Source organism: Scardinius erythrophthalmus (genome assembly GCF_964197995.2).
Source record: "Scardinius erythrophthalmus genome assembly, chromosome: 18".
NCBI classification, from domain to species: Eukaryota; Metazoa; Chordata; class Actinopteri; order Cypriniformes; family Leuciscidae; genus Scardinius; species Scardinius erythrophthalmus.
This window is the reverse complement of record NC_138238.1, coordinates 721,056-733,226: the sequence shown is the minus strand read 5'-3', so window position 1 is coordinate 733,226 and position 12,171 is coordinate 721,056. Positions and strand designations below refer to the sequence as shown.

At 40.1% G+C, this 12,171-nt stretch overlaps 1 protein-coding gene across 1 annotated transcript in view; it reads right to left on the bottom strand.

Annotated features, from left to right (window-relative positions):
* ryr2a (ryanodine receptor 2a (cardiac)) overlaps positions 1–12,171 on the bottom strand; it is a gene marked incomplete at both ends in the record, with an annotated part of 145,215 nt that overhangs the window by 98,117 nt on the left and 34,927 nt on the right. The window contains 10 exons of the mRNA XM_081392676.1: positions 112–276; positions 1,476–1,632; positions 2,596–2,670; positions 6,649–6,745; positions 6,862–6,961; positions 7,677–7,789; positions 8,461–8,539; positions 8,632–8,706; positions 9,416–9,430; positions 10,601–10,621. Of these exons, the coding sequence (XP_081248802.1) occupies positions 112–276; positions 1,476–1,632; positions 2,596–2,670; positions 6,649–6,745; positions 6,862–6,961; positions 7,677–7,789; positions 8,461–8,539; positions 8,632–8,706; positions 9,416–9,430; positions 10,601–10,621 (897 nt within the window). The remainder of the gene's footprint in view (positions 1–111; positions 277–1,475; positions 1,633–2,595; positions 2,671–6,648; positions 6,746–6,861; positions 6,962–7,676; positions 7,790–8,460; positions 8,540–8,631; positions 8,707–9,415; positions 9,431–10,600; positions 10,622–12,171) is intronic.

The window sequence follows — 12,171 nt, the reverse complement described above, 5'->3', positions numbered from 1 at the left end:
ACTGAATCGAATCGCAAGCTTATGAATCAGAATGGACTCGAGTGATGAATTCAACGGCCAGCCCTGCGTGTCATGATGAATGGAATGGTGAATTATCTGTGACGTCCTCACCTTCCTCTGGACGCCGCCCATGCGCGCACACTTGGCGTCCACAGACTGGTATGTGAGCCAGAGCCCGGCGTCCACGTGCTGGATGTAGCAGACCGAGTCTCCGTATTTAATGTCTGGGACGCCCATCCCATCCACCTCCTTCCTCAGGCCAAAGTCCAGCTTCTCCTGCAGGACAGGGAGCAGAGGATCATGGGTAAACACTCATGCTGACCTGAGAAGAGTTCAGCAAAAATATACATTTAAAAACTGAGTTCAAATCGACTTTAATAGCTCTCAACTCAGAAAGTTGAACTCAAGTGACAGGAAGACATCATAAGTCGTATATCTCTCTTTTCACACACACATAGTTTCAGATCAGCTTTACAGAAAATCATGATGTTAATGTTTATAATATCTTAATATTAGAGATGGATGATATAGTTACATTTTGAGATTTGATATATTAGTTCAACAACAGTGTAGTTTATCAAAATATCAATCGTTAGAATGAAAAAACATAAAAATGTGTATTAATTATGAACACAATTACGAATAATAAAAATTACATTTTAACACCTGATATGTAAAACACATTTCTGCTCATATTTCTCTAAACTCGTGACAAAACAGCCAGTTAACAGCCAACAATTATTCTTTCTACAGTTATAATTCTCAATCCTAATACAAAATTGAAATTATGACAGTCATATTTATGAGATGAAAAGTAAAAATTATGATATTCTAAGCCATAAGTATGACATATTACAGTGGTGGCCAAAATTATTAGAACACCTGACAAATCTGAAAATATTGATAATGATTTCATTTTATGATGTTCATGAAACATGCAGATGGCACAACAAATATCAGAAGTGAGTCATACTGTTTTTATCCACTTTTAACTTTAATATTTGGTGTGGCCAGTTCATCATTTTCCATATTCCAGCAGATTCCGTCGCAGATCGTTCCGGCAATACTTAGAAGAATGTTTAGGGTCATTGTCCTCTTGGAAAATAACAACTAAACCTCTTAAATATACCAAGAGTTCTAATAATTTTGGCCACCACTGTGTGTTGACAATATTGATAAAGTCATAATTATTACATTAAAAAAACTCTAAATTATGAGATTAAAGTCTAAATTCTGACAAAAAATTTAAATTATGAGATAGTCGAAATTGACTTTTTATGTCATAATTTCGACTTTTGTCATAATTATGATTTACTAAAGCATGATTTGTTTCTTATGTGGCTTCCATTCAATCCTGTTTGCTTCCTGGCACAAATCCAATTCAAATTCAGGATCCTAATCTACATTCTCACTCGTATGCAAATGAAGTGATCTGATAATGAGGCATTAGAAGCTCAGGTTATTGTCAGTCTCACTTTTGAGGAACGGAAGCAGAAAGCCGTGGATTTGATGTCCGCTTTCTCCTTGTCCATCAGCAGGAGCCCCTGATCGTCCATCATGCTGAGATATTTCCCGGTGGTCACGTGACGCAAGCGAAACGGCTGACCCCAGCGGATGTGACTGCCGCTCCACCTGCACACAGGCATATACAAACACACACACACATATTTTATTACCATTTACTAAACTATAGCGAATAAACTGATAATGTGAGACATGTTGAAGGAGTCTGAATAAATTCTGGTTTGACTGTATATAGTGCATGAGTCATATGTTCTGATACTTTCATGGTGAATTAATTTTGCTATTTGGATCTGATAACTGCACTCTTCCAAGACAAACAGCGGCTCAAGGGATTCTTACAGGTTGGGAACAACATGAGTGAAATGACGTCTACGCAGCTTTGATGCTTATGATGAAGAAGCAGAAGTAGAACTGTGCTGGGCTCCTGCTCCACAATTTGGCCCCAACCCCAAAATGCCACTTTTGATAAAACGCTTCCAACTTCAGCGTCCTCCGATTATTTTTAGTCAGACGTCCTGCAGTGTGTAATTAAAGGCTTCATGGGAACAAGCGCTGCTTCTGCTGCCAGAAGGGTCAAACCTGAGACCCGATGACATCATCACTGCGGCATCATGGGCTCTTTCAGGGTCAAACATGAGTCTGTGCTCTACTTTATCAGTAAAGACCCATGAAATCAGAAATGTCACGTGCATTTTTAAAAGTGTGAATTAAAAATAGAGCTAAATTGAAATCATCATATTAGAGTGATTTCTGAAGGATCATGTGACACTGAAGACTGGAGTAATGATGCTGAACATTCAGCTTTGATCACAGGAATACATTACACTTTACTATATATTCACATAGACAACAGCTGATTTACATTATAATATTTCACTGTTTTTACTGTATTTTTGATCAAATAGAAGAGACTCTTTATAAAACTTAAAAATATCATAATGATTCCACATGTTTGACTGGTAGTGTAAATAGTTCACTGATGATGAGTGTTTCTGCTGAGCTGAACAGATCTCAGTGGAGAGTAGAGATGAGCTCATGTCCAGATCAGGTGTGAGCGTGTCGTTCACTCACGCGACTCGCAGCGTCTCCAGCCTCCACAGGGATCTGGCGTGGATGGACACGGCTCCACCCTCGTAATGCACCGTCCTGAAGAGACAAAAACACCACCACACACACTGAATAACAGCTCTTCATATCAGACTATATTCGTCCACTTCTGCTTTAAACAGAAAAATGAAAGCAGAATCAACAAACGAAGCAGAGCTCTGAGCAAAATACTTCAAACTAGTCAAGTCCTCTTTATTTCTACAGCGCTTTATACAATAGAGATCATTTCAAAGCAGATTCACAGTAATAAACAGGAGAATAACAGAGTCAATGATGCAAAACTCGTCAGATATAATAAGAGATCAGTCTCAGAGACAATTCAACACTTGAAAACATTATTTACCTTTGTATTTGGTGTTGATTGGATTTTATAATTAACAGCCATAATGGTTCTGATTGTCAAATTAATTATAATTTCAGACAAATTATTCAACTAAAGTATTTTATTTTGTTTTATTTTATTTTATGGATTCACACAATTTTATATAGCTGGAAAAAAGCCCTCATTAAAGGTAAAAATGCCCTTATGAGATAAAAATCAATATGAGAGGGCATATATTATAAATATTATATAGCCCTACACCAATAATGACGTCACTTCCTGTGCAGCAAACAGCAAAGCACCAATCAAAACCCAGCACATTAAAACACTAACACTCTGTGTGAGATCCTTGAAGGCAGCTGGAGGTTGAGAAGCTGAGACTGCAGACGTGCATCGAAACATGTGAGAACACACACAACGGCTGTGAAGACTTCGTTCAGCACGATGTGTCCGCCTGACCTCAAACTGCAGAGGAATCACTGCCAGCGTCTGGGACATGATGTGCACTGGGAGCGTTTCTGCTTCATCTACTGCTGCTTTACACACCAGTGAGAGACAAACACACACACACCTCCACACATCCCACAATGCAGCACTCCCACAACACGCTTGCGTAACACTCATGCAACAACTCTTATTCCAGTTAAAAGAGACGGATGGATAAAAGCTTCTTTGAATTCATCATGCATTCAAAAGCAGACGTGACTCGCTCAAGGCCGGCGGTGCCGAGAAACACAGTTAAAGAGAAAATCAAGCCGACTTCTTATATGTGAAGCTGAGGTGCTTATGTAACCGGTTCTCCTCGAACCGGCGCTAACGAGCACGCTAAAGTCATCAGTCTCTGCAGCGTCAGTCGCTAGCGTGCCTCTTGAGATCAGGGGAGTGAGGTTTACATGCACAGCTCTTATTAGCTTTAGGAGCAGTGTGGGGGGAAACTCATTACAAGTAACTTGAGTTACGTAATCAGATTACTTTTACAAGTAACTAGTAAAGTAACACATTACCATTTCAATGTACAACAAAATATCGAAGTTACTGTACTTTTTCAAATAAGTAACGCTAGTTACTTTTTGACATTTATTGACTGAGAGCTCTCCTGTCCCCGTGTTGAGAGAAATAAAGTAATTAATTAAATAAAATTAATTAACTATATTAAATTACACATATATACTTTATGTATTTAATCTCACTTTATTAACCAATAACTTTGCTGCTGACCTTCAATTATCTAATTCAACCATACTAACAAGCAAAAATTACTTTAGATTAGAGTGTTGAACTTTCTTCTCCTGTTTTATTTAGTTCTTTAATCCAGCACAGAACGGCATCGTAAGGGTTTGTTTGAGCGCCGCCCTCTACTGTACAGGAGTAAATATGCATTATCTTCAGCCTGAGGATTATTCACGTCACTTTTGGTGATAAAGGGCCTTAACATTTGCCGAAAATAGATCTTTTTGTTGTTATTAAAAAACAAAAAAGCAAGCCCAGCCCAGGTGAGAAAAAGTAACACAAAAAGTAATGTAACGCATTACTTTTCATAAAAAGTAACTAAGTAACGCAATTAGTCACTTTTTTTGGGAGTAAAGCAATAGCTTTCCCCAACACTATTTAGGAGGGACTGTTCTGGATCTCAATCTCTCAATGGACTGAAACAGTTCTTTCTGGGTTGAATAGTTTGCTGTAGAGAGAAGAACAGGATAACACATTTATATCCGTCTGATGTCCCAGAGAGGACAGGTGTTTCTGTAATTACAGCAGCACACATACAATCACACGAGATCTCATTCTGTCTCACATAACCTCACCACGAGACCCGAGAGACTCTCATCTGAGCCTCTGTTTCTGCTGAAGAACGAGTGAACGTCCTACTTCAGCATCAGCAGAACCAGCACTGCCACACCACAGAAGACACTCGAGGAACATGTCGAAGGCCTCATACTCTGCATCTCATCTCCCTCTTATAATGCTAGTCAAGGCTGGATTATTTTCCTATTTCTGCTCTACAACATCAGGATGATCAAACTCCTCATTCAGGATCTGCATATTAGATACTGTTATTTTGATCCTGTTCCCTTCAGATATGAGGACAAATGTATATGCAGATCCAGTGTTGTGGTAACGCATTTCAAGCAACGTGCATTACTTAATCAGATTACTTTTTCATGTAACGAGTAAAGTAATGCATTAAAAGTAAGGTGCCGTAAGTAATCAGATTACTTTTTTGATGTAACGAGTAAAGTAATGCATTAAAAGTAAGGTGCCGTAAGTAATCAGATTACTTTTTTGATGTAACGAGTAAAGTAATGCATTAAAAGTAAGGTGCCGTAAGTAATCAGATTACTTTTTTGATGTAACGAGTAAAGTAATGCATTAAAAGTAAGGTGCCGTAAGTAATCAGATTACTTTTTCATGTAACGAGTAAAGTAATGCATTAAAAGTAAGGTGCCGTAAGTAATCAGATTACTTTTTTGATGTAACGAGTAAAGTAATGCATTAAAAGTAAGGTGCCGTAAGTAATCAGATTACTTTTTTGATGTAACGAGTAAAGTAATGCATTACTTTATAAATGTATTCATTAATATTTGAGTTACTGCTTTAAAAAAGTAATGCACGTTACATTTTAGTTTAATTAAATTGCTTAAACATTTTTAAAGCACTGAATTTAAATTCTCTCACTTCTCCATAACGCAGTCACTTAGACACGAATGAGCGAACAGAGGAAAGAGTCAGGGAATATGTATTCAGAATAAAATACATTCTAAATGTGTTTCTAAAAGAAACTGAAGGTGTGTGTTATATAGGCTATGTTGTTGAATGCATCACAGCATTAAAGAGATCAAGCCTCAGCCAGGTGAGAAAAAGCAACACGTTACTTTCCATAAAAAGTAATTAGTACCCCAATATTGAAATGCATTACTTTTGCCCAACACTGTCCAGATCTCTGAGCTCTTTACAGGAATGCCAACAACATCCACCACAGCGGTCGACCTCAGAGGAAGACTGAAACCCTCAGAGTGCTGAAACCAAAACCATCAGGAGTGTTTAATCAACCTCTACTCACACAGCTGACCATCAGCCGCCCAGATGCCGGATACACACGTCTCAAGCATCTCCACATCACCCCGACCAGAGCTTCTCAACCCTTTTCATCCCATTTACCACATTAGCATTTAAAGGCCCGACACTCAGAGTTTCTGGACTATAAATATCAGCATCTAAGCTGAACGTTCTTCAGTGTTCCTGTGCTTTTTAACCTATGAATTTGCATTACTTTTCCAGTTTTTCACGATTTACTGGATGAGGACCAACAATTCTCAATGTCTATCTGATAAAATATTTCAGAGCAAAAATGTATATTCTGGTAACACTTTACAATAAGGTTCATTAGTTAACATTATTTAATGTATTAACTAACATGAACTAACCATGAACACTACATTTGTTGCTGTATTTTTTAATCTTTGTGCAATTCATTATTAGTTAATGCAAACTAATGCTGTTAACTAATGTTAACTAATAAACCTTAGAGTGTTGCCTATATTCTTTATAAAAATGCCCAAGGATTTTTAAGTCAAATCATCATTTCTACAGCGCTTTATACACTACAGATCGCTTCACAGCAGCTTCACAGTGATAAACAGGAGAATAACAGAGTCCTGCATATCAGCGAACGTTAGACGTCTCTGAAATCTGACCTGCGTTGTTCTTCTCCATGTTCTCCTGACGGGACGGTCAAACACTCGTCCATGTGACCATGCAGCAGCCGCAGAACATCTCCACCAATCAGGAAGCCTGAAACACATGTTGCCGATTAAATGACCAGGAAGTGGCACGCAGTGTGACATTACAGTCACTCACTCACTCACACACACACTCCTTCACACACACACACACACTCACACACTCACCCTGAGCCACTTCACTGCCGGAGCAGATCGGCGCGACGCTCCACAGCGTTTGCTGGAAAGCCGCATCCACGTGTAAACTTCCGTTACCGTACGACAAGTGCTGGAACAGAGATCAGAGCTGTCACTCAAACACTGAAGTGATTTAATAAGACAGAAGCACATCTAGCTTTTACTATTCTGAATGATGTCTGAAACTGTATAACTAGAGTATACTACTGTATTATATTTCTGGTGTTTATTGCCTCTTTAAAGGTGCAGTGTGTAATATTTAGGAGGATCTGTTGACAGAAATGCAATATCAGACACATAACGATGTTTTCAGTGGAGTATAAAGACCTTACATAATGAACCGTTATGTGTTTATTAGCTTAGAATGAGCCGTTTCTCTCTACACACACCGCGGGTCCGCTTACATCGACATGTTTCTACGGTGGCCCTGAACGGACAAACGTGTTTCGTCACTCTGTTGTTCTTTGTGTAAAGAAGCGAGCTAAAGCCGGCGAATAAAACACTGACAATCAAGTAAACTTAATTTCTTAATGTTTATAAAGAAACCTCAGTGTTTAACTGGCTACTCTCTGCTGTCTCAGACGACGACATCACTTCCTGTCGGCCACCGTAACGCCTGTTGGTTGCAATTAGAAACCTCACCACTAGATGCCGCTAAAATAACACACTGCACCTTTAAGATGAACACTTATTGTATTCCTCCTCCGTAAATCACTTTGGATAAAAGTGTGTGCTAAATAAATCAATGTGCAGGAGATCCTGGACTGACATCAGACACATCAGGGTTTGATTGTGTTAACGCTCACCAGGTAACGTTCCGACGACACGCTGACCAGGATGAGGTCGTCCCCCACGCGCACCTTCTCGCCCTCTGACCTCTGTTTGGACGCCGGGTGGATGGTCCACCAACACGCCTCACCTGCACACGCCACACGCGTGTCGTTATAAATCTACAAGCTTCCTTTACAGCCTTCACATCATGAGTCAGAGAGCATGAGGAACATGCACACTGCATTAATGTAGTGTTTGTTCAAAGTTATCTGGGCTTTAATAATGTTCTCAAAACATTAGCACAAAAAAATGATTTATACATCATTCATGGAATGTTTTAGTTGGACGTTCATCCGACGTTTTGTTACTACTATGTTACTACTTGTTCCAGAACGTTCAGAGAACCTTCAAAAGTAACGTTCCCATAAAGTTAGAAGTTCGTTTTTACAAGAAAATACTATTTTAGTCTTTCTAGTTCAACATTTCACTTATGATTCAGTGTGTTACTTGCCATTTATTTGTAATTTTGAGAAGTTTACTGGCAATTTCTGAGTGAAAATTGTTCTAAACCCTCAAGCTCTCTGTGTTCTGTTTTAACTCTTGGGTCTGTTTTTCGTTCCCATGATTCCCTTCAGTCTGACAGTGAGAATCATTCATGATAATAAAAATAACGTCAAACTGCAACCAAACAAACGCCTAACGTTCCTGACAACAGACTTCATTCTCATTGTTATTCCTTTCTCCTGATTTTGTGATTAAATATGACCAGCACGTTCCTGAGAAAAATGACTTTTATCTGTAAACAGGAAGTGACATCACCTGTTGTGTCTTCCTGAAGCCCCACATCAAAAGCCAGTTTGTCAGTGGACGAGCGAGCCGTAGACAGACAGCACAGATACTGGAGAGAGAAACACATCAACACATGAACCTCACACACACACACACACACACACACACACACACGTAACGTGTTGTCAGAGTAACACACACCATCCCACTGTAAGAGTGTCTCAGTAAGACCGCGTGACCGTAGAGCAGCGTCCGGTGACCTCCGCCCTGCGCCGTCTGACACACACACACACACACACACACACACACACACACACACACACACACACACACACACACACACACACACACACACACACACACAGCATTGATCACTGATACAAACTCATGACTGTTCAGTGAATGTGATTCATACTCAATACGACACTTCACTGATTCACAGCAGAATCACAAAACAACCCTAAACACACACATACATACACTAATTTACACACAAAAATATTTTTTATCTAATTATAACATTTATATACACTATATTTAATAGGATATTTATAAAACTCATTTTAAAACATTTGTATATACAGTATAAGGACACAAATTGCAATTTACATGCCATAAAAGAACAAAGAATCCCGACACATCAGTGTTTTTCCATGGTGAGGGCTGATGTTCCTGGGAATCAGCACTTCCTGTGTGTGTGTGTGTGTGTGTGTGTGTTAATGGCTCTCTTAAGGCTGCGAGTGTGTGTGTGTCAGGTAATGGCTGCAGTAATGCTTCAGGACAGGAAGAACAGGACCTTTATTTTCTCATTAGACTCACTTCAGCTCTCACTCTCGCCTCACTGGAATTAGCTCACAGTACAGCTACATTACACTACATCACATGACTGTGATGACGGGACGCACAACAACAGGGACGTGCACACACACACACACACACACACACACACACACACACACACACACACACACACACAGACTCCTACCTTCATCATGAATTTCTGTGGCCCATAAGAAGAAAAAAAGGCACAGTTAATGACACATAGAAACTCATCTGCATCATGAATCTACAGCCGCACGATGCTCTGATCAATAACCACACTAACATACAGGAGTATGCAGTATGAACTACAACATCAAATACTCTATCCCACAATGCAACGTGCTCGATAAACAGGAAGTCATATCAGCGGTCTTATTTGATTTGAAAATGCTTTTTATCTCCAGGTAACTGATGTCATCATTGATGAGGTCATGTGACAGAGTAACACACTACTGTTTGAAGTGTTACATACTGCATACTGTTGAAAACAGCACTCAGAGTTCAGTGTCAGTCACATGATATAATACTTTCCTGATCAAATGAAGCTCTCAAACTCAAATCTAAATGAGGAAGAAGAAAGTAAGCGAACTCTATAATCACAGAAGTAAACGTTCTTCAATCATTAAATATTGAAGGAGATGGAAATGTGTCTTGATTGAAGAATGTTTTATATATTTGTACTGGAAAACAAGACCAACACACTGAGGAAGAATCAGTGTTAAAGGACGGTTCATGTGAACATGAGAAACACCTTCCTGTTGTTCAAACACGCGTGACTCGTTCTTCAGCTGAGCAGCGTGGACATTCTGCTAAACGTCTGCGCTAGTGTTTCACAGCAGAACGAACGTCACCCGGGTTTGAATCGGCAGAGTAAATTATTCTCAATTCAGTCTGAGCCGTTCCTTTCATGAAGGCAGAACCCAGAAGAACCCAATGGGGTGAAACTATGACAAGAAGAGTCAAATAATACATGCTGAGTGTTTGGATATGAGGAACATGCTGATCTCAGATCAGGTGCACGACACGCATGCAGCAGTAATGTATATACGTGTGTGTGTGCGTGAGTGCATGTGCGCGTGTGAGTGTGTATGTGAATGCATCTGAGATTGTGTACGCACGTGTGTGTGTGTGTGTGTGTGTGTGTGTGTGTGTGTGTGTGTGTGTGTGTGTGAGAGCATATGCATGGGTCTGTGAGTGAGTGTGTGTGTGTGTGTGTGTGTGTGTGTGTGTGTGTGTGAGTGTGCGTGCGTGCGTGTGAGTGTGTGTGTGTGTGTGTGTGTGTGTGTGTGTGTGAGTGTGCGTGCGTGCGTGTGTGTGCGCGAGCGTGTGTGAGTGTGAATCCACGTACCCATTTCTCCATGTCTATGAGCTGTGGAGTGATGGAAACAACAGAAAGAAAAGAAAGGAAATATCATGCTTCCATCATCATGAAGAAACACATCAGGCTCCTTCATTTCAGCAGAGGATTATGGGAAATCTCCAGCTTCCCTAATTATTTATTATTAATTCTGTTCCACACTCAACCCAAAACCACCACTATTCTGCATAAAGAAACCCTGTGGGGTCATCAGAGGTCATGAGGTCAACAGGAGGTCACCTCTGGGCCGCCTCTGCTCGTCAATGAACGGAACCGTGATGTGGATGTTTTATTTAGCGTTGAAAGGCTTTTTTGTTTTTAGTCACAAAAACAAAAGATAAAACATCATTTCCTGCAGCATGATCACATGATTAGAGTCAAATTAATTATTAGATCATTAACAAATGAGTCACAGCTGGAATGAGAAGGAAACAAAAACAGAAGATAGAAGATGAACCTCCGATCACATGATCCAAACACGTCTGAAGGAATGTTACATTGATGTCTATATAATCCTGTATGCGGATGATCCCAGTTCAGTCTAAGTGAGTCTAATGTGTTTATTAATTCATCAATCCAGAGTGAGATCTGAGAGATCTGAGGGACTTTAGTCAATAATGATTTACATTTCAGTTTGTTTCTCATAAAAACATCACATGACTTTAGAGCATCAGGAATCTTTATGATACTGGGTGTCCCTTCTGCTGTTGGGAAGAGCAGCGTGAGGTAATTATTTGTATTTTTGGTTGAATTGTGTCACTGCTGCTGTTGTCTTGAATCAGTCACACTATAAAACATCTATAAATCTATAAAACGAATATAAATGTTAAAGGTGTTTAGATCTCAAATCTCTCTGTAAATCTTCTGATCTGTCTCGTCTCAGATGTTGATGTGAACGTTCATTTAATGTTAATGGTGTGTGTGTGTGTGTGTGTGTGTGTGTGTGTGTGTTTTGGTGCAGTCTGCCCAGCCCTCCTAAATAGAGAGGAATCTCACTCACACACACACACACACACACACACACACACACACACACACACACACACACACACACACACACACACACACACACAGAGATTCACTGCATTGAGTAGGACTAAACTCATCCACACATCAGACTTCTATAAATGCGACTGACATCACATCCTCTGCTCGCCTGCAAATGTGTTCTTGCCAACTGGACCTGAAAGAGAACCGTCACCATTAAAGAGTGAGTCAGAGAGAGAGCAGCGATTGGTTTTGATCTTCCTTTTCCTCCTCCACATGTAACGCTTGTTCACGCGCAGTGAGACACTTCTGCATCGCCAGCATCCATCTGTGTGTCTCTCTCTCTTTCTCACACACACACTCTCTCTCTCTCTCTCTCTCTCTCTCTCTCTCTCACACCCACTGCATCTCACTGCTGCACTCAGCATTTACTCCTCCAGATCTCTGCTTTAATCCTGCACTGCTCCACACAGAAACACACACACTCTCGCTCACCCCTTCCTCTCGCTCCTCACACACTCCTCACACAGACACTCACACACACACACACACACACACACACACACACACTCATT